General features: G+C 35.8%; 1 protein-coding gene across 1 annotated transcript; it reads right to left on the bottom strand.

Moving 5' to 3' along the window:
- Positions 1–24,679, bottom strand: LOC123770318 (alpha-1,6-mannosyl-glycoprotein 2-beta-N-acetylglucosaminyltransferase). Its single transcript, XM_045762072.2, has 10 exons — positions 24,382–24,679; positions 23,377–23,585; positions 22,523–22,684; positions 21,830–21,973; positions 19,811–19,908; positions 19,537–19,638; positions 17,936–18,134; positions 16,770–16,984; positions 16,479–16,608; positions 1–13,936 (listed from the first exon to the last, which is right to left on the bottom strand). Exons 2-10 carry the CDS (start codon positions 23,569–23,571, stop codon positions 13,760–13,762), a joined length of 1,422 nt encoding a protein of 473 aa, XP_045618028.2. The 5' UTR covers positions 23,572–23,585; positions 24,382–24,679; the 3' UTR covers positions 1–13,759.
- Between the last annotated feature and the right edge of the window lie 322 nt (positions 24,680–25,001).

Genomic DNA, 25,001 nt, shown 5'->3' with positions numbered 1-25,001 from the left:
TAAAATGCATTTTTTATTTTGTTTACACAATGAATAAAGATTTTATGGGAATATAAAATACACTGCATGACTAGAAAACATACACAACCCAAAAAGCAATAACAATGAATGCCTTAATGAAATAAGACAAGACAGATTAAAACATGGAATGTTGTTGTTATACAGCCTCACATTACCCAAGCACAATCCTTGCTCAATACTGTATGTAAGTGATCATTTAGTCCACACTCGATCATTACTCACTCATGTGCTCATTAGTCCACAATTATAATGTAGATAGAAAATGTATCATGCAATAATGACAAGTTGACCAATTATACATTACAGAAAAACAAAAGATTTAAATATGAAACCAAATATTGACGGTGAAAAGCAAGAATAGAAACAGCAGTGGTGCAACTGTCGGTTCATAAAACGATTATGACAAGATGCTGTTACAAGTAAACATTTACAAGATATACAATTTCTTCAATAAATACTTAGAACATTACAGATTCATTTGAACAGTTGATAAGTGTGATTACATAATGTTTGGATATAAAATTGGATTAAAACTATTAAATTTTGTTGTTAGTAAATAATTCACACACAAGATAACATGTAAAAGTATTTAAAATCAGAGAAAATACAAATTTCATAATCGATTTCCATAAGAAAGCATACTGCTTTGGTATGTTTTGAACAGTATGTTCAAACATACTAATCGCTGACATCTTTCTAGCATTACTATTTTAATTTCACTAATTTGCAGTTTTGACATTTTTCAAATATAAACCCATCACGAATAATGAAAAACCTTTCAAAGAGTAACTAACTTGGTAACTTCCTAGTTACTATGGTACCAGAGATATAGTGTACCAACACTCCAGAACATTACTTGCACAGGCCTATCAAAACCAGCGTTAGAATTGCGTTTGTTCATCAAGAAAAGATACCTATAAAGTACTTTATGGTAGAACAAAACAAACAACTACTGCACTGTGATAGGAAATAAAAGCTAAGAAAACAGGGCAAACCGTAGATGGTTGCAGGAAACCAGCTAGGTTCCATGCTAGATATGGTAGAGCTTACAGGCCAGAAAACCACAGGGAACTATTATACACTCCAAAAAACCAGGGAGGAGACCCCCGACACCAACAGGGGTAATGAAGGCCACGAAGCCATATGAGGCAAGAAACTCAAAGGAAAACTGCCAACACGGGAGGTAGAATCTCAACTGGAGAGGAGATAAAACAACTCGACTAGCCGATCAAATCAAAACCATATCAGTTAAGGAACAAAGAAAGGTGTACAATATAATGGATAAAGATTCACTTAACATGACCAAAGAGCACATCCGACTGAAGGTGCAAAGTACCAACACACACACACAAGTCAGGGCCAGGCACGAAACAAACTTTTAAATGCTCCCTATGAATAGGCCTGTCCTTGTGAACAAGCACTATCTGAATGTAGTGACAACTCAAAAGAAGCCCAGGAGAGGAGAAACAAACTCCACAGAGAAGGTATCTCTGGTGTGGAAAAGAAAATTCAAACCAACACCAAGTTAGAGAACACTTTAAAATAAGTTAGATATCAACAAGAGACAAAGTGGGTGGCCTAAACATGCAAAACAGTATAATTAAGAATACACAAAGCATGGGCACTGGACAGAATGTCCAAAGTAACACCAAAACCACTTTACTAAAAACAGGAGAAAAGTCCCCATACAGGTCAACTTGTCAAAAAGAGACTGGTGAGGGTGTAGACGGATCAGACCACTGGGCGACTTGGGGCTTCTTCTAGCGATTATCTTAGGAACTGGGGCAAGGGTTCAAACGACTATGCCCTATGAAGCATAGTCGTTTGTCTTGCTTCACTTGTATTTTTTGGCTGGTTTAAATGGCTTTGGGTTGATCTCTCAACCTTCATCTTGATGAATGAACCAGATTCTGATACTGGTTTCCTATAGACCCGTGCAAGTTCTGGGGCCTGATAGAATTTGTATGCCTCTTTAGTACCAGAACATTAAGTACTGGGGAAGTTATTGAGGAGCCAACCCAGAAATACCATATACAGTATCATATCTGAAGATGTGGATGTAAATAAATTTATCATCATACAAATGGGGAAAAACATTACATAGCATGCCAACCATCGAGATGACACAACAGCAAAAAATTAATAAATATTCTACAATTATTTAAATAGCACGTTTAAGATCATAGAGAAATATGGCAATCTGGTTCTGCAACTAGTACAGTACTATAAATAAACAGGAATGATTGGATTTGGTGGTACTGGGTGCATACATATACAAAGGTCATCAAGAATAATTGCATTTGTGAGGATCTCCTTTCATAAACTTAAATTCATCTTTAATGGCTTACAAAATCCACACACAGTCGTCATAATGAGAAGTTGACAAACGAGCAGACTTACAGTGAGCGAGTGTCTGCATATCAAAACAAATGTCCACAAATGAAACAGAATTAGTTGCTTGAGCATTTTCATACATATGAATATACTATATAACTAAAGAAAGTGAGAATATAATCAATACTGTATATAAATATACAATACACCAAAAGAGGTAAAGCATTAAATTTTGTCTTCTTAATTCTTTTATCACAACTATTCATCAGGTGTTAATTTTTGGAAGAGGAGGAAGAAGGTTGGAAGGAAAAGGAAAGAAAAAGAAATGCATAACATATTCCACACAGATCATGTTCAACTTAAGGCTGGAATAACTAATATGCTCAACCAAACACTATGCTTAACAATATTTTTGTAAACATCATTACAAGTATTGTATACAGTATCATCTTTCACTACCAAACATCATAAAGTGGGTAGTATACTAAGCAGGCTGAGCATTTTCTCAGTAGAGCATCTCAATGTAACAAAGTGACTCGGTGTATGTATGTTATGCCAATTTTACAGACCATGCTTATCTCCAGGTTTCACAACCAGTCTGCGTACAGCTTTTTGTTAAGTCTTTTAAAAATACACAGCTGTGACCCTGCCACCCCATCCCCCCCCCTTCCCCCACACACACACATGGCTTTGAGCCAACAAATATTACAAACTCCCATGATCAATTGTACAAGTACAGTACAGTACTTCTGTACCAACCATTAAATTACTAATGCCATACTAATTATTACCTGTACTTTTTAGTTTTATATAACAATATAGAGTACAGTAATGTACTTTAAATATTTTTCAGAAACATACTGTATTACTGTAATATAAATGTGTTCTGCAAATATAACTTGTAAAATGCAATACCTATCCATCTTAGTACCTTTACATTTGGCAAATAACCTATTAAATGTGCAATTTATTGACTACCATAAAACAGCAGAGGTGAACTTACTTGTTTTGTAATTTACAACAAAAACAAAAAAAGTATTTACATAAAATAACTACACTGGTGAAACATTATATGTGGTTTGTCCCACGAGGCTGATCAATAACGGAATCCGTGGGCCTGTTTAGCCTGCAATCTTGTAATGAGAGTACATGGGATGCAATGAGTATATGAGGGTATAATGAGCATGTAGAACATAATGATGGTGAGAGGAAGAGCATGGTTGAGGGTGTGGTGCAAAGAAGGGAAGGATGTAGTGGGTGCTGGTATTAGAAGGTAAGGAAAGGGGTGGTAGTGGTGGGTTACGGAGTGCGAGTGTTTGGTGGAGAGATTGGGGTTGATTGGTTTGGGTAATAGAGTTGGAGAATAGGAGGCATGAGGTATCAGATTACCAATAGTTTTGCAAGTAGGGGAGTTATCATTTATTACCAGTGACAAGTTTCATTACAGATTAATAATTAATCTAAAGCAATTATTGCCAGCCTACCCACTGGTATTATTATAAATATTTACACAGAATATATTACTGTTAACAATGAAAGACTATAATAAAAAATATACTCAAAAATTACATCCTTAGTATATACATACCATATGTATACAATATAAATAGGTATTTATACAAATTTTCACCAACTGGACAGATTCTTGAAAATAAATACAATACAGTATAGTAAATTGAATAATAATTGCCAAAGATCAATATACTAAATTTAAATGTAAAAAAAAAAAACACTGTGCTTGACACTCAACCCAGGATCCAGGGTTCAATCTCCCTATGTGGGACTGAAATAATTGGGCAAGGTTTCTTTCACTGTCTCTGTTCACCTAGTAGTAAATAGTTGGCCAACTGTTGTGGGTCGAGTCCTTGGAATGGTCAATAGTTGACCTAGTGGACCTGAATAAGCCTAAGTACAAGCTTCCTGTCTTGTCAATGGGAATGATTAAAGCAGGCGTAGAAACTCTGGGGATTACTACAATTAATTTCAAGATACTGTATAGTACGAGGCATCACCCCCTCCAACAACAAATGGATAAAATGGTTAAAACAAAACACTGTACAAAAGTAATCTCAAACTGAACTATACTATCAAAAACAGGTTTTGAAAGTTACAAGCAGATACACAAAGGTATTCTCAAGATATGATACAGGAGGACATTTTATTAGTGGATGAAGGTAGAACAGTACAGCAAACATAGAAGCAATTATTATATGAATGATGGAATGGTAGTGATGATTATCTTCATCATCAGAAGTGAAGGATGAAAGTGAAGATCGGAAAAGTCATGCGACATCACAGACTAAAAAAAAACCAGTTATTCAGTGCTGACTCTTATCCAGGTCTGTCTAGTAGAACTTTACCCTAACAAATTACTGCATAATGAACTGGACCAAACTTGTCCAATGTAGTTTTTCGTCCCAACCAATGACGGTTAAGGTTTTGTGTGAAGTACTTCCTTTTCCAAGATTAGTAATCCAAATCAGAATTATCAATATCCAGACACATCCTAACCAAACTAAACCAAGACAACTGTAACTAATCCCATCAAGAAGCAAAAAAGAAAAAAAATACTAGGGTAAGATTGGGTGCTATGATGTGAACCCTTCCTCGCACACCAGTATCTTGCCACCACAATTTTTTTGTTTGTATAGTATTTTCACTGTCAAACCATGAAAGCTGTTTAAACAAAAACAAGGTCAAATATATAAATAGTATAGAATTCATTAATACTAGAAGCTGTAAATATGGAAAAGCTGTTACATGTTTTAAGAAATGAGGGAGAGTTGGTGACCGACTTCCTTCTTGTCATCAACAATATAAATTGCACCTGAATATTTAGTATACATTTCCACTTGATCAATCTCTTCAGAAATATAGTAAAAAAAAAAAAAAAAAAAAAAAAAAGAAATGCAATTTATGTAAGCCATAAGATGTAAGATATGATATGTAAGCCAGATGTAAGCCATACTAAAACACTGGAGTCACACCATATGCTTACACACCAAAAAAGGATTCTATTTGAAGCAAAAATATGTTTATTGTACTGTAATTCAATGTTCCTGAGGCAATTTTTGTAATGGACTAATTATGGTTAGAAAAAAAATCACAGAAAATTATAGAAATTACGAATTACCCAGTAATTGACACTGGTTTTTGTGCCTCAATTTTGTCCTTTTCATTAATATAAAAAATTCAGATACAACAGAGTATCATGGAGTTTGTGCTGCCATCATGGTGTTACCATTGCTTTATTGCACAGAAGTAAGCAATCAAAAGAAGGCACCAAGCTGAGAAGGCTATGTAGTACGATCAAAAGTGCGGTATATTCAAAAGGCGCTAAATATCACTAAGGATGCCAGTACGAGAACAAAAGCGCATAAGGTGAATGATATCAAAGGTAGTCGAGTCACCTAGGATTCTATGGAGGGACAAGTGACCGCGGGGCATGGTTGGGAAGCAAGACACATTGCACAGAAGTAATGCAACTGAATTCTTGGTTTGGTAATGCATAGTTTTAATCCTATAATAGTGCTAATTACTATATGTTAATCTGGTGACATGCAGGTCACATGCACCTGTAATCTGATTATTTATTGTCCATATCAGCCTATAGTGACCTAACCTTCATCTCAGGCTTCATTTATGTACTCTATACATGCATTTATCATACCTAGAAAACCTCTGATGATGTGCTAAAGAAATATGCACTCGAGCAAATTTTAAGTTACATTTTTTTCCATTTATATACAGTATCAATGTTTTGCCCTAAAACACTTTCCACTTAAATGTGCTTCAGTTACTTTTAGACCGGACTATAATTTTTTCAGACAAAGCCAAGAATCTCACTATCTAGTATGATACAAGCAGTTCTACTGTGCACTTGTCATCAAAAAAGAAACAATGTGCTGCATTTATCAAGGTCATTAAATGCTTTACAGTCATGAGTTCCATACTTGGAGGATTTTTTGGCGACGATAAATAATTAGCCACTTCGAACATAATGGTAAACCAGAAGAACAATGCTCTTGAAATTAAATATGAATTGTTTAAAGTTATATGCAGCAGTCATGTTATATAGCACACACACACACACACACACACATATATACAGTGACACCATAGATTTTTAATAAAAAGCACTTATGTTTGCTGAAGATGCAAAACCTCCATACATCACATGCAAAAATACCTTTATTTACGAAGCTCACCACTACAACACAACAATCTGAGCAAGAAACAGAACCTTGGGCAAGGGCACAGGCTACAATGAATAGCAGAAGACTTCGACAAGTGGAAAAATATATCAGTCACCTTACACTAAAACAAGACCATCAAATTATGTCAAACCTTGTATGCTTCACATATATTACAAACTACATAATTAGAGGAATATTTTCAACTTGTAATTGGCTTTTTCAAATAAAACAAGCCTTTCCGAATCAGTCTTTTTCTGCAATTATGCCTTGGGATCTAGTGTGTCTTCTTGCACAAGCTAACAGGGTGGAACCAAACTCCACTACATGCACTGATATACAGTACTGAATTAATAATAAAATTTTGCCAATCCACAAACTGGTCTAGTGGAGATAAATCTGCAGTAATGGAAATATAATATTTAATTACAAGTCTTTGGCTTGTTTCATTTATACACACTTAAAAAAAAAAAAAAAAAACATTTGGCATGTCACTCAGAGAATTTTTATTTGGAATGACCAAGATGATACTGGCAAACAAAACATTGCTTTCGTGTCTTGCATTGCTTACATATATATGTTATATCATATTATAACTAATATATCATTATAATTATTTATTAATTGCTTTCTACATAAATAATAGCATTAACCTAACAACATTTAGAAAATAATGAATACATTCATAACACTTGCAAATCTTTTACAGAATTCTGATGAAAATCATTGGAATAAAAATTATGTTTACTGATCACATGTGACATGTAAGAGCAAATAGCAGCACTATCTTTCTGGAAGTCTTTCTGATCATCCAAGTCTTTTGGATGATCAGTAAATATCATAAGATTAATTATTTTCATCATCACTACAACAACGTTACATTTCCAATCCAGTACTGCATGTGCGTTCCTTATCTTTCAACTACTGTACACTGTATTCAATATGAAAATTAATTATTTTTTTACAAAGCTCACAAACCCCAAATAATTTATGTACTAAATTTTTTATGAAAATATTAGTCCCATAAAATTCTAAATATGTTAATCCTTGAATGTGGCCAGTTACTATCATTCAAGATATCTACGTCTACCCCTTATACTGTATAACATATCACATTCTCAAACACACAGAAGTCACATTAACATGATATATATCGAGAAAATCCACTAGGGAAAAGAGGTGGGCGCGAACATACGACCCCAACATTGCAGGCGATGAGTCACAATAACATGGCTAAAGTATGTTGACCAGACCACACACTAGAACACTAGTGTGTGGTCTGGTCAACCCCAGCATTGCCAAGCTACATACCCTACCACTAGATCACTGCTGACTTGTAGCAGTATGTAGGGTGGCAATGGCAAAGTTGTAGGATTGCGTCAACCTCATTCAACCTGTCCTCTTAAAAAGAACGTCGCTTTTGGCCGTTTGCCCGTATGGCCGAATTTGGACGTAATTTGAAATTGAAAAAAATATGAAAATAAATTTGGGATTTTTTTTTTCAACAACAGTAAGTTAAGGGTCCTCTGATAGGTTAGGTGGGCAGGAAATTCTCATAAAGTTTCAAAACGTTATGAAAAACGTGAATTTAAAGTGTCCTCTTATAACCTCTGCGCGTACGCCGGACGACTCAAATAGAAAACGGAACAGAACGTCACTTTTGTGAGTGGATTTCATTTCAAATTACGTCCAAATTTGGCCATAGTGCGCATACCAGCCAAAAGTGACGTTCTTTTTAAGAGAACGGGTTGCCTCATTGCCCTAGTGGATTTTCTCATATCACATTCTCATAATGAAGTTCATAACTTCCCCAGACATGTTTAAATACAAATGCAATCTAACCAATTTTCTACAGACACTTCAAGCCATGTGACATCGGTTTTAAACAAACTAGTCTTAGTCTAAGGTACCAAATTTTTAGCCTATAAACTGCAAAATTTACAAGATGTATGACTGATAAAATGGTGTAAAAATAGTGCTTTCCAGATAAACAGTGTGCTTGGGTGGTTTTACTTGCATGAAATAGGTTGACTGGATGCATAATATGAATGGATGGAGATGAATAAATTCAAGTTCGATGAACACACCAATTGAGATGATGTATGACTGAGCTGATTGCAAAGATGCATTCTGATGAGTGAAAGGTATTTCATTCATCAGGATGAAGATGACATTCAAACACGCAAATTAAGGTAAATTTTCAACACAAACAATATTACCGTTGCTTTCGACAAATGTTGCCATGTTTTACATAGAGGGACCCACTCAAACTTATCATTGTAATCCAACTTCCCTCTTGTTAATCTGGGGGATTATGTTGCATCAGGATTTTTTTTTTGTCAAATTATTATCTACACTTCTGTACTTTTTTATTTACAATTTTGAAGCAAAAATTACCATGTTTTATTTGGTGAAAAAGATAGAAAACAATGTTGAGCACAGTTTGAAATAAAGCAGATATATCAAAATCAACTGGAGAAAGTTAACCATTAAAGATTTGGTTGAATAGTTTTTACATTCCTCGGTACTGCATTCCGACAACCTCACTTGACTTGGACTTTTGTCACGAAGCTGGAAGTCTCAACCAAAATGAAAACCTTCCACAAGTAAAGGGCCCCACTGTATGTATATGTGTGCATCTATAATTAAATTAATAAAAAAATATATTTTTTTTATTAATGGTGACATCAATCACCAAGAACTCTTTTTGACCTGACCAGGATTCTAACAATTATTGTTGTAGTGGTTACAGAACCCTGTACACCAGGGGGTGGGGGGTGGTCCCAGCCGGTGGGAGGTTCGAATCCTGGTACTGTAAGGTCAAGAGAGTTCTCAAGTGATTAATGTCGCGTGTATTTGTGCAGTCTTTGTGTCATAAATAAATAAATAAATTAACAAATATATATATTACATATTGTATTCACATATACTGTAATTGATGAGCTGAAGTGTATTACCAGAACACTGTTTATATGTATATCATGCAGACTAGACTAAACATGGACACTTGTGCACATCGTGCTCTGGTACAGCTGAACCCTACCAAGGTGCATTACCTACATAAATTACCAAACTATACTACATTACCAAACATATAAATCTGATACAGACCATAACTCTATACTCCACATAACAGATTCTATTACATTTTAGTCGAATATGGCACATCAGATCACAATCTAGTGTGGCAAACAAAATTTATAATGCAAGCAGCATCCTGAAAGAATACAATATACCTTACAAACTAAACAAAATCTAGCTATAAAACACGCATACAAAGAATGCTATGTACTTCACAATAAAAAAGAAATCTGGCTATAAAACGTGCAAAATATTTAACATGTATCAGGTTAAAACATTGCAATATCACAATGCATATATTGCATGAGACAGACCCATTGCATTATGCTCTTTCCATACTAGGAAGCTTGGTCCAGATGGGCTACAGGGTTCCCAGTGCCCAGAACAAACTCTACATAAACTACAAAAAAAAAAAAAAAAACAGCAAAAATATATATATACAAAGTTAAGAGCTAAAGTTAAGAGCTATATATATTCTAAAAAGAAAAGAAGTTATTTTCTTTGGGCATATTCTCACTAGAACCTATTTGATGGTTGGCTGCTCACTTCTAAAACAGTGCACATTCATTCATTACCTCTGGCCAGTTTTTTGGTATATTTTAGTGCCACAGTACTGCTTGAGACCGGGTTTCCCAGGTGAATGCTTGATCAGCCAGAAAATTGCTGTTTGTGTGTCCTGGAGGCCAATTAAGTTAATTTAAAAGGCTTAAAAGTATCTAGGCAGGTACAGACACCTACATAAACAGTTATTCTCTACTTTACTTTCCCATTTCTAATCACCCTCTGGTATATGTACTGAGGCAATCTTTTTCAAAAATGTAACTTATGAGTTAAAGAAAAGATCAAAGAATGTACATGAATGGAACATGAAAAATGGCAATGGAACAAATGTGCCTGTATAAAAAATGGAGCATTTAAAATAACATCAAGCCATGGAAAATAATCTTTAAGGTATTAATCTAACTGAAAAAACACATCAAAATACTCTCTTAAAGGTGATATGCAATCAAGGATAAAATTTCAGCTATGATATATATATTATTAACTTATCTTTTCTAACAATGAACTTATCTTTTCTATTCCGGGAAAAAATTAGGATTAAGGACCTGTTCACAATGCTATGCGTGCTAGTGGCTTTACAAGAATGTAAGAACTCTTGTACATATAAATAAAGTAAATAAAAAAATAAACTCTAGGTTTAGCACTTTGTCATGAGTTATTGGTACCGTCATGATTTTTCCTTAATGTTGTCATTATAAATTGCTTTATAATACCAAATTATACTAAAATTTCCCATTAGACAGGCATCATACATAATCTAGTGTATATGCCAGCTTGTTTCTCCATCTTAGTAAGTAAGTAAGTAATTATCAAAAGAAGGCACCAAACCGGGTCTTAGTAATCAAGTGTCTTGACAGCAGAGGATGATGGAGGCCTGATTATTACCTTACCTTTGGTCACTACTCTACAATTCAACAACTAAGTTTAGTAGGAGTTTTTTTTCCCTTAACACATGTTTTCCAGTTTTGAATTACAATTTCCTTAATTGGAAATTCAAATTCAATTCAAACTCATTCAAAGATTTTCCACTACTCTATGCCTGATGTTTGATATATTTTCTACAGCAAATTCTAGTGTGATTAATGTCAGAGACACTGGCATGCACAATAATTTAAGGCCATTAGACTGTCTCCTTAAAAACTGATATTATGTTTTTCCATATTATTGGAAGGTCTACTGCCTTCGCATGTTGTTGTATCCAGTACATTATTGTTTTACAATAAATTTTGTTCAACCAAAAAATTAATAAATAACACCACGTATTTTAATTCTACTAACTTCTATAATAATTGCAATTGACCTTTAAGAGTAAAAAATAATAAATTAATTCAAACAGAGGGGCTATGAAAATATAAAAAGCAACATTAATTCTTTCACTGCATACTTATCCTAATATTTAAGACTGTAAATAATAAGACATCTTCATAGTCGAGCCAATACTCATATATACAAATGTAAATACTACATGATGTATAAACTGATTGGATAATGATGATACTGTACTTAGGTGCCTAATGGCACCATTCAAGTTCAAAGTCCTATTGATATTTGCAGCATCCTGTTCGTCACGCCCTAGTCATCAACAGAGCTAAGTAGCATTTGAGTTAAATATAGAACAATACTGTACTTGCTTTAGGAAAGATGAAACATGGGAACCTGAACATACTACTGCTTGCTAGTATCTTATCAAGCAGGTGTTGTACTGTCAATTTCTGAAGACCATTACAGAGATCAATAATGTTATAGATACTGGTATTAATATACTTTAAATCAGTATACTGTATGGATTATAATCTGACTTAGGATTAATGGAATACTGTGTATAAAGTAAATACATTAAATACATACTTGACCAACCCGTCCTCATGCCTAATGCATCACACTTTATTACAAAATTGACCAATCGGTTAAAAATGTGACTTGTTACTAAAAACTGGAAGCTCCATAATATTGACATTTTCTCTTCATAGACCTCAATACGTTAGGTTAGTTGCTTGGGCTCGTACATTTTGGTTTTTGGCAAAAACAGTTGCATTTTTAAGGAGCGGCAAATGAAGAGAATGGGCCGACTTAACAGCCAAGAGAAAGCATCCTTCACAGTTACAACAGTTAAATAAAATAATATGCACATGGTAGCCATTTCTTCCTTTAGTAATTCCCAACCAATCAATGATACAAACTAAGAAAAAGTTTTAAATAAATATTATAATCCTGGGTAGCAAACTTCAAAATATAGCAACTCTTTCATAAACAGTTTAGACAGCAAGAAGCTGAAGAAAACTCTCTTTATGTTGAATATTCCAAGAGAATAATCATGACGACGGGTAATGGTTTACCAGCAAGTCTATGGATATTGACCTTCAGTGGTTGCCTTATAGGTAAACAAGTTTCATAGTGTATTGTATTAATACAAACAGTTCTATTTGACACTTAAAATTCACAACTTGAAAGAACATAAATAAGCAAATAATGTTATTAAAGTTCTAGCTTTAATAACTACAATGTGAGCACCCATCAATGCATCATGAATATTGTAGAACAAAATTACTATTGGTACAATCAAATTTGTGCAGTAGACATTTGTAACCATCAAAGATAACAATAAACGGTACATATTCCTTTAACCATTCACGCAACTGTTCTTTGGAAAAGCTTATGCCAGGTCGTTCTGTTAATGACTGCATCTGCAAGCCATAACATGCATTTCACTCCATGAAACAACATATACGATGATCCAGTGTTAAAAACACACATAATATTGACACATTCTGAAGTGAAAATACTACCAGATAAAAGCTTTATACGCAAAATAACTCAAAATATGCACACAAACTAATAAATATCTATACAAAAATATAATTAACTTATAATAGGTACTCTCAAGCCAAGAATAATTCAGTTCAACAGCATCAGAAAAGTATCATAAAGCTTGGACCTTACAATAAGTTAATGCATGACATCTTAAAGAAACCAGGGTATCACAAAATGATACTCTAATGATGCCAGGATATCACCAAACGATATCTTAAGGATACCAGCATATCACAAAATGATACCTTAATGATACTGGTATATCACAAACTGACCTTTCTGCTGGTGCAAAATCAACCAATTCCGAGATGAAAATCTCCAGAGAATATGCAAAATAGTGAGGTATTTTGGCACCCGCTGGTATTTTATACCCATCCTATTCATAATAAACTAGCGTTATGTGCTTTGTGACCTCGCACAAGACCTGTCTCGAAAACAATGTACGAGTTATCAAGTAGTGGAGATTAACTGCTTGTTAACTAATGCAGCTGTATCTAAATCGATTGTCAAGAATATTTGGTACCACTTCTTCATGTGGTTTCCTTAATGAAAGCTACCTTTCACATGCCAAAACTCCCTCGAGCCTCTGGCTCACGAGAGAAAAATAAAATAAACTTTTATAAATATATGGGTAGAAATAGATACATTATATATAATGAATTACGAAATTGTACAAGCCTGATGGAGCTCAGCCCAAGGTTACCTTCACTAATATTCTGCCTCATCTAAGTCGGTAGAAAAAATGTACAATGCCATAATCAAGAGCCACTTCTGACTAGTGTGCTGCTGTTTATTGAGCTATTACTGACCAGTGAACCCGTAATCACAAGGGTATTTATTATGCTGCTATCTGGAGAGGTCGACACACTGAACGATCGGCAGAGTGCATGGTCCCGCTCGTCACCCCACCCACCATTGCCTTTATGTTTCTTAGCCTGAAAACAAATATGGCAACTATAATATTTTCTGGTTTTGCACTGTTTCATATACCTGTACAGTACTGTATCAAAACAAAAGTTGTACATGTTTGGTACTAAATTACATGTACCTAGAAAGAAAGGATATTTATCACTTACAAAAAATTTACCCGAAGTAATTCTAATTACATTTGACACTGGAAATTCCCATATTCCCATTGGAAACATACTGAACATTTTGCAGCCTTTAATTTCTTTACCATAATAAAATGGTTGATTTATCGATTTATAAATAATGCGAAAATCATTTACGTACATCAAATAAAAACAATAAAATAGACCCAAATAAATATACGTATGATCAAATTATATATACTAAAATTAGGAAATAAAAATTAATTTGACAAAAAATCAGCGTTGAATGTAATAAAATGCCATTTTTCTGGGTGAGCTCCGGAGGCTCCCTGGAGCTATCAGGCTAATATGCAATTCATTAGACCAGGGCATTAGTCAAAGGAGTTCAGCCTACTGGGGATCACGAGCCAGAACCTGGCCCTCTCAGAGAGAAACAGAGAAAGGGGCCTGGAAAATTTCCCTTGTGGTTGGGGTTTTTCCCTATCTGCCATCAACCAGGGTTAGGCACCCAGCAAGGTAGGCATAAGAAAACAGACCCCACATAGCAAGAAAATTGCAACCAAAAACCGAACAGAGAGGCAGAACTCCCTCCAATCCCAAGGAAACAAGCAAACAATCAAACACCACACTCCATCGCCGCGTCGTTCGTCCGCACAGCTCCCCCGCACTGGCAGCTTAGCCATACCAGTTCGAAGGCTAAATATCAAAACAATGCAAAAACTGAAAACTGCCGACCGGGAGGGAGGGTAGCCAGGGAGCCCCCGGGGCTCTCCCAGAAAATGCTGTTTCATTACATTCAACGCTGATTTTCTGTGGGGAGCCCCTCCCTACAGCTCCCTGGAGCGACATAATCAAAGATAAGGAAAAGAAGGACTTACATGGGATCGTCATGCAAAAAAATCCAGCTATTCATCACTGTTTAGTCATCCCGACATTGTTTATGACACCATATCATTCGTTTTTGTGTTGTTTCCTTCATAAATGTTTGTTCAAATGGTGCAATGTTGTCAGTAGACTAGACTTCACCAGAACTGGTGCCTGGGGTGCGTTGGGTACGTGGGATCCGTTGGGTAATACAGTAGTTCTAATTGAAGGGCCTACAATATCATCATCATCACTCTACTCACTTTCAATCTCATCCTCGCCTGCTGTTTCAGTTTCAAACACCTCACTATCACTTTCTGCACTTTCAAGATCACTGCCTGAAAACTCATCAACTACAGCCTGAAATTGTGGAGGTGTGAGTTTCACTTTGCTATACTTTTGGCAAACACTCGTTAGCTTTTCCCTCATCCATGTTTCTTTCACTACAGTACGTTTGTCATTCGTTGGCCCTGTCCTTGTTAACTATCCATCTGGGAGTAAATGTACACCGTTTATAAAGGAAAAAACCCAGACCGGGCTCACGTTTTGACTCGAGGGGAGGCCGCGGCAGTCACGAGCATGGTCATGAAAACACAGACTCCTGCGTGGGTGGCCACCCACACAGCGGTCTCGTGAAGTCATGTGGGCTTTACAGAGAATGGAAAGACGTTGGCGCGCATTTTAAAACCAACCCCATAATAATCAGACAATAAATGGATTTTTCATAACTGCATGTAATTATTTTAGGATGTCATTACTGTTATCAAGCAGCAATAGTGTTAAAGGAATATGGGAAAACTATGCCTGGTAAGGCTCAAGAAGAGGGAGGGCGAGAGAGAACGGGGACTGAAAGTGTGCATACAGCATAGGACTCAGGGTCTAAGGCGTCATAGACACAACAAAGAGCTTGGCGAAAGCAGAGAATGACTGCCAGCCAGTAGAAGGACTGATGAGCACCAGACAAACTCACACATTAAAGACTTGAACCACATAAGGCAAGGTACTTTACCCTGGTGGCCTGGCGTCGAAAGGGTGAATTCCCAAACAAACCAGAGCTGTAACTGTCAGTGTAGAGGTGGTGCTAAATGAGCATACACAGAAGTAAACCCTGAATGCATACCGCTCAAAGCACAAAATAAGGAAACAATTTGTGTGGACAAACAAATGTCCACACAAGCCAGACAGATAGGAAAAACTACACAATCAAAAGGTTTGCTTGTGTAGTTTCAGAGCCTTGTACCTGAAACAGGTACTGGCTCTGGTCCCCAGACTCCTGCAACTGATGTGACCTAGTAGATAGGAGCAATCTCGGTGAGATAGCTTCAGGGAACCACCATGGTACTCCTCCAGAAAATGTGAAACAACAAACCTCACATTAAATATTTTACTCAAAATCTACAGAAAATTACATAATATAAATGGAAATTACTGTTCAGTATATTTAATGACAGCCTCAACATACACACTATCATCATCTTTGTATCTCTTGCACCTAATAATAATAATAACTAGTAGAATTTATCAATTAAAAAAAATATAGTAACGAAAATTATATAACTACCTTCTTTGGTGGTGTATGTACAACTACAAGCTGACGTGGAAATAGCGTACGTTGTCCAGCTTGTAATGCACGGTGCACCTTGACAAGAACCGTACGGGAACTGCAATCCTTTTTCTTGTGATGAACACCACTGTGGAAATTTGAAAATGATACTTGTGAAACTATTTAGAGGAATGAAAATATAATATTAGATATGGTTCATTCTTGTGGGGGCAACCAAGAAAGGTCATTCTCACAAGATTGAGGCGAGTCACGACACTCCGTATCATGACACACGAATCCTTTACGTACCATTCCCCGATGTGGAAGACTCGAGGTGCACGAAGGACAAGGGTGTGCAGTTTCTGTGTGAGACAGGCGTTGCTCACATGTAGCAATGACCAGTCCCAGTTGTAGTCATCATGATCACAAAACTTGGCACTGCAAGCTTTGATCTGCTGCCACACTGTGTGGTTGAATGCAAACCCCATATTGTGTTTTGAAGACACCCATTGCGTCACTTCAACCTGCAATAAAAACAAATGTTAAACTGGCAAAAGAATAATTCGGAATCATTGAAAATAGACAAATAGCACATAGTATGTCTACCACAAATTTACTATGAAATGTTTAATAAAAATAAAACCTACATTGACATTAAGGGACATTTCTTTTGAATGCTGCTCAAAATCTGACACATATTGTAGCCTAATATATAGGCTAGTTGTAGCCTAGACTGAGATAAGGTAAAGTACTATCAGGAGAAAGTACTAAACCATTGCAACTATATAGCACTTGGAAAGGCTATGAGGATAAGGATTTGGGATAGGATGTAGGAAAGGAATGGTGCCCAACCACTTGGACAGTTGGGGATTGAATTCCGACCTGCTAGAGGTGAGACCTTTACTCTACCATCCAGTCCAAGTGGTTGGGCAAAAGGTATACAAGATGGAATAAGGAACAACACAATTTTTCGAAACTATAAGAGACCCATACAGGTTTTGGAGTGGGTGGGGGCAGACCATGCAAGATCTCCCATACAAAGTAAGATTGGTGGCCTTTTATGAACATGCACTGAATCTGTACTTTCCTGGGTAAGGAAAACTGAATGGGAACATTACATCAAACATAATCCAGACACGATTCTGTGTAAGCTACCTTGCGGTAAAGGCAACTCAAACTTAAATTACATTTCCACTGAACATGAACTCTCACACATACATCACGGATCAATACAACACAACACAGCACTGTAGTACAGATCAATACAGTAGATTAATTTAGTTATCAAATTTCTATGGGAGTGGCAATTTCTGCAACCTATCCCAAATAATACATCATATTTTAATGTAAAAATCTTCAATGTCAAAATATGATGTACTGTACAGTACAATACTATGAATCATAGCAACTCGCTAAAGTGACGGGCTGTTACATTTTAACACATCAAATTTAGATTTCCTACAAATATAAACTACCTTTCTTGCATCTGTGTGGAAGTTGTAATTCTTTAGATAGTTTCCCAATGTAATAAGCGAGCATTTGGAACAGGCTCGAGGAATGGCAGCTGTCAGAAGTCGAAGCATGTGCAAAAAGTCCTCGGCTACATAATGGTCCTCCTCCAAAAACAAGACCAACCCAGTATGGTTTTTCAAAATCCACACATCATCAAAGATTCTGAAAAGTATAAACAAATTATGTGTAATCAACTAAAGTTGACAGGAATAAATTCAATTCCTTTCAGGTAATATTAATGTCTAGAAAAAAAAAGATTAGTAATGTTTGCTACTTTATACTGTATCTACACTGGAACCCCACTCAAGCAAAACGATTTACTATAGGTCTCTTCCGTTTCATCAGAACCTGTGTCATATTAAATTTTTCACCATTTCTCACAATGCTTTGACCACAATAACATTTTTTGTTTAAAGAGGGGCAAATGATAGAATATGCTTGTGTACATATTTTGGCACCTTAATCACATGAAAAACATAAGTTTGAGTGAAATGTAAAGCACTTTTCTAAGCAGATCATTTGAATGATTCTCAAGATAAGATCTGCTGTGTCCATGGGACAGTCAAGTACGATGACATACTGCACTAGCTCCTCCAAGACTGTTTTAACTTTCCATGCAATGGTAATTAAGGTGATAGGATACTACTGGAGATATGGCAATCTAGCCTAGAATGATTTATTCACACATAAAACTTAAATGCCCCACAGAACCCTCCCTTCCTCCCTTGATATAGCAAATACCTGCTAAGAAATTGCCCCTGCTATACAGTAATACCAGCTGGCCTGCTTGGATACCTTTCTCAACTACCACCAGTACAACACACATGACCCCAAGCCCTAAACCAACTCTCGTATCTCCTGATGTGAAGAACCCAACTATGAGCATAGGATAAGATGGGTAGAATAGGTGGTATCAAGAGCAACCGAGTTCTCATAGGAAAAGACAAGACAAGCAAAGATGCTATTTATCATGGTTGTCACACAAATGAGCAACAGCTACATTAATTAAAAAGAATTTTCTCATTTTAAAAATAGCAAACAAAAGGAATACAGAATTCTTAAGAAGAAAAGTTGTGTAGGAATACTTCATATATATCTTCAAATGTAAACATGACAGTAATATAGGTTTGGGAACCTGTACATTAGTCAAGTTTGAGAAATGGAACCAAGGAACTGAAGATGATCCACTGCAATTACTTGGCAGTCACTAGTGATACCAAATGAGGATTTGGTAGGACTTTCAGTCTTTAAGAAAGTACCTAGGATGGTCATCTAAGGCTGGATTCAATCCATTCTCCAGTGTCTTCCTAGCACTTTATACAATATTATCCTGTAGGGATATCTGAAAAGATCCCTGTGGCATTTGTGCATAGAATGTTACCCTGTTTGACTGTGAACATAAACTAACACAACAGGTGCTTACTTAAGAAGCAACTGGATGAGGCAGATGACAAATAGCCAGAAAAGCCGTATCAATGAGAATTTTACTCACATCCGCATAAGTATTTTTAAGTCCTATATCAACGGTAAATTTAACCAAGCACTACTACAATACATAACTAACTTGTTGGCTTTCCACCACCAGTGATGCTTAGTTTGTGTGAACCGGGCTTCTCGGTAATGCTTATAGAGGTCTGGTGTGCCTACACATTTAGTTTGAGCAGCTCTGTAAAACAGAAATGGAAATTAAACAATTATATACTGTATTGATCATAACTTTACTATTTGTTATCCACAGCCTAATTTGGTGGCATGTATCATCTCCACCTTCACATTAGCCATTGGGCTCTAGTTTTCACAAGTGATGTCTTGTTATACACTTAAGCACTACTACTTACTCCTCTGGTGTCGTGTCTCTTGGGCAGTCCCCTTGTGACTCCCCAGGAAAGCTGTGTGGGTGTGTCTGTAGAGAATGTGGATAGAAAATCTGCATGACCTGAAAAAAATAATTAAAACAATTACAGGTACTCTATTACACTTTATTCGGGGCATTTTACAAAATATATTTGTAACTAATTTTTATAAATTTAAAAAGCTTAAAACAAAAAAAAGGCTGCATCTATTTTTACAGTTTAATTTATTTATCGTATATACAGCATAATCCTGGTAAGTATTCAAATAAGGTCAAATGAAGATTTGGAACAATTGAAAGTTTTTAAACTGAGCAGTGCAAAGCAATGTCATTCATTCAGATATTATTTTTTCTTTAATCTCAGTATAACTGAATGAACTCCAATTAAATAGCATCTAGGACTAAGGAATTAATTTTAAGGGGCCGGGAGCTCAAAAATATTCGTCCAAATATGAAATATATTGAAAACTGTTAAACAACTCTCGCGTTATTTGGCATCAGCGTCATGAAAATATCATCCCAACATGTTAAGAAATGGATTTTATACGAATTTAAAAAAAAAAAAAAGTGTGCAACCAGTACTGATGATAACAATAACACCTCTTAGTGGAACTCATGGACAGTGCAGTGATCCAGAGATGCAAGCACCTGTCGACGCACAAAGAATAGTAGTAGTAAGGAGGGTCCACAAAGTGGATATGCAGCTGGTGCCTTCTAGGATACCTGCTTGATGGGGGTTCTGGTAGTTGTTCTACTCCCCAAGCCCAGCCTGAGGCCAGGGTTGACTTGTGAGAGTGATTGCCACTGGAGGGCAAAATTTCACACAAATGATAATGAGTATGTTATGTTGCTGTATTTTATTATATATGATATAAATACATTGCACAATGCCAATATTTCTGATGTCCATTTTTTTTTGGGGGGGGCGGGGGGATTTTTTTTTTTATCCTTTGTTTTTTCCATCTGATTTTGTTGTGGTTTCTACAACTTGGAGAATGCATACCTGTCACTAAGTATGTCAAGTTGGAACAAAATTGGTCAACATGTAATTCAGCCACAAGTGACAGAACTGTGACCTTAAATATTTTGGGAGGAAAGTTATTCACAGATTTAAAACTAATTTCTTTGTCTCTTTTTAGGTTGTTTTTGCTGAATAGGGACCATATGAGGGCTTTATCACTTATATCAAGTTTACTTATATATACCCTAATCCATTATCCTTATACCTATACAGATATTTTGTTTTTTGGGTGCTTATTTTTTCTTTACTTCATTTCAACACATATGGACCCACAACTTTCACATACTTGAGTACGAATGCATGCCAAGCAGCATTTAATAAAACTTACAAAATACAGTATGTTATAAATTTGAACTCCAATATTCATTGTTGAGAACTTTAACTTAATTTTTCTGCGTGAACAGGATTTTCATCTTTGATAACATAGAAACTTCAGTTTCAGAGCGACTCTCACCATTTTTACATATTATGTGTAACATTCCTAATTCAAAAGTTTCATTGCTGTTGTTTATTCATAAATCCGTAACTTTGGGAGTTATAAATTGTTTGCGTCTGAATTTTGTGCATATTTTGAAGGCCACATTGACTTTTTTTTTTTTTACAGTAAACTATACTCTCAAACAATATTTTAAAGCAATGAAACAGAACATTATAAGCCATTCTGAGCCCACAGTGAATAAAATAAAAATTGGTGAAATATTAAGTTAATTTATTTAAATAGAATTTGGTGAATTTTTCAACTTTTTTACATGTTTTATTTTTTATTTCTTAAGCTATGTGTTATGTTAAGGAATGGATGATACACATGTAAACATTATATTATACAGCATTTGATCACTCTATGTATAGTTTATGAACTTTTTTTTTAACTAAGAAGGTATATTTCCTACAATAACAACTATCTATTTAAAAAACAAATGGCAACAATGTAAAATAATGAAAATCACAAAATAAAATGTACAAGTAACATGATAGACATCTTACCTTACAAAAGTCAATGGTTGTAATTAACTGATTAATATCTTCATCAAAATAATCGTGTGAAAATATCAGAAGAACAGAATCTATGTCCCGGGCTTGTGCAAGGGACACAATCAGATGACGTAAATACTCGAGTCGATTGTGCACCTGAAACAATTACATAATTCAAAGTAAATTATTACAAAACTTAATCAAATCAGACACAAGCACACAATACAGAGTACAGCACTGCCAAATGTCCACTTATTAACATTTAATACATTAGATGTACATACATATATACAGTATATACATATATATACCTACTGATATACAGTAATTTTTATGAATATTTATGATGCTCTTACTGGAAGCTTTCCTTTCTTAAGGAGTCATTCCTTTTTACATTCCAAAATACAAATGTACATATATTACTGTATACACATTACTGTACATTCATTGCACTATATATATTAAATATATACAAACAATCAGGTGTCTTTTCAAATAGACAGGTTTCAAGTGTTCCAAGAAATAGCTTGAAACTTTAAATAGCATTTAAAGGCAATTCAGATGTCTAGGAAAGATTCTACAAGAGGTTAAAACAGCAAAACCAAAGCATCAAAGCTAAAGATGTGCCTTATACAGCCCACCTGCTGTTTGCAATTATCTTTCTAGTTATGCCGAAGCCAATTTTTACATGTATAAAATACACACCTGAACAGCTATAACAATAGTATCAGGCTGCACTGGACCAAATAATTCTTCATTCAAAACCGTTTCATTACCACTGCGAAGTTGGATCTGCTCACGTATCTCCAATATTTGCTCAGAAGTCAGTTTAGGGACAGAGGAGGAACTTGAAGGTTGCGTCTTTAACTAAAAAATTCAGATACATCAAAATCAAGGTTATGTTTTCTATAATATTATACTTAACATTCCAATAATGCTACATTATACAGAAAATTCAACTTAACACAAATAAGAAAGAGAACAAGCTAGAAATAGAATGTTTCAATCACACCCGATGAAGGAAAATAGATATTGCTGGTGCCTATGGTATATGGTGAGCATATCTAATATTGCAAATATTAGCCTATAAATATTTTGACAAGCATAAACTCTTTACCCCCCACTTTTCTGTCCATACATTGTATTATATTTTAAAATAGGGGTACAGTATAGAGATGAAGAAAGAATGAGTATCAGTGGTGGGTGGAGTTATCAGTGCAACCTAATTGGTAATGCAACCCCAATTAGTCAGTTCCTAGTTCAACCCAGATGATGAGATGTCTAGACACTTGCTCTGCCTGGAGACCACTAGAACATGTGAAGTGTTTTGGCCAATGAGTTTCAATACTGCCATTTACTGTTTACGTAATACTGTTTCAATACTGCCTAAATATATATACTGTATGTAAATTTACTCAAGCCGCACAAAAACTAAAAATTATGATTTGCTTTTTATGAACAACTGTAGGTCAAGGCAGAAGCAAAGCTATCTCATAATGTGTATAGACAAAAGTCACTCTGGTACTTTTAAAAGATAAAATTCAAACATTTGAACATGCCTTTAGGAACTTTGAAGTAGGGCTTCGTTGAAAACTCAGAGCAGGGTCCAGCTCTGGAGTCTCTCGAGCACTACCCCCAAAGGCAGACTGTGGGTCATGTGGTAGTGGAGGGAGTGCAAGCTGGAGCCATGCCACACACAGCAGTACTACTACGCCCACCACCCGTATTGCCCGGGCCCACCCTCCACCACGCATCACAACCAACACTCCTGTAAAAAGTAATTCAGTATTACAAACATTTCAGCAGTTTTAATCATTTATAAATTGCTTATCATTAAAAATTAATTCTGGTATTAATTTCTATATCATTAAACATAGTCATACACGTTTACCAGTATGGCAATAGGTATAAGCATCTTGGTTAAATTAATAAGATATATCTAAGCAATCAATACACAATCTAAATGCTACAGCCTTTATCTATATCATACTATGTAACAATATATATTCTTGTACATTTAACACCTACTCTGCCCCAGTGGTCATAGTAATTTTGTGACTGCCCTATGCACTATATGTTTCCTTTAGCATCAATGTCCAGCTACTGCTGTCTAGATAAGTGATCTGATCAGTTAATATTGCCCCAAGTCATTGATCCAGTAACAAATTTAAGCACCAAAGACTAGGAAATGTAACACAAGTGCATTCTATAGTCACCTGCCAGGGTACAGAGGTCTAGTGTTGCTGCATCATTCATAACCCTACCTAACCAGTCTAAATCAAACTTTTCCTACTTAATCAAATTACCCAACAGTAACCTTTCTTAACCATACGAAAATAATATAATTTTGGCATGATACATGTCGTACATCCCCGGGATCCTCATGCTTGCCACAGTGCCAGATCAGGCAACATAAATTCCGTCCAAGCCACTTGCTGTAAGAGAAGGGTGATGGAACAGGGGAAATTTAGTCTACCTAACATACACATTGATGAAGATTAAGCCACCCAAGAGGTGGCACGGGCAGGAATAGCCCGTAAAACGTACACACAGCCACCACTCGCCTTATTATGCATATGAAGGACAATGGAGAGCTTGCGTGGGTACATGGAAGGAGGGAAGCAGCTCCTACATGACTAGACTATCCCGACTGGCCACAACTGACTAGAATGCTTCCACGATCCTGAGACACGTGAGCGTCCCAGCTCCCGGCTCAGCCATTCCTCTTATATACGAGACTGAGGTGACTATTATGTCCTCTCGATTACTGTAGTAGTAGTAGTTGTTGTTGGTGGAGTAGTGAGCGGGAGTGGTGGTCGCGGCGGCCGCCTCCCATCCTCCTCTCCATCCACCTCACCGTAAACAAATATGAACACCTTTCTTAAATATTGACATGTTGCTTTCCTACTCTTTCATTCATTCATTTACCACTATATTAAAAATTCTGTTGATAATAATTATTTACTATGTGATGATATATAACATTAGAAAATTGTACTGCTTAAGATTAGTGTTGGGAGAGGAGGGAAAGGGACTTAATTTACCTTTTTTTAAGGTCTAATCTTGGCATAAATTATATAAGCTTTTTGTAGAGATGCTCTAAAATGTTTAAACTTCGAGTGGAGGAATGTCTTCAGGAGCTCAGAGAAGCTACACTGATAGCAATGTGATAATACTATTGCAT

This window comes from Procambarus clarkii, chromosome 42 (assembly GCF_040958095.1).
Source record: "Procambarus clarkii isolate CNS0578487 chromosome 42, FALCON_Pclarkii_2.0, whole genome shotgun sequence".
Lineage (NCBI taxonomy): Eukaryota > Metazoa > Arthropoda > Malacostraca > Decapoda > Cambaridae > Procambarus > Procambarus clarkii.
The sequence above is the reverse complement of the archived record's forward strand: the minus strand, read 5'-3'. Positions and strand labels throughout refer to the sequence as shown.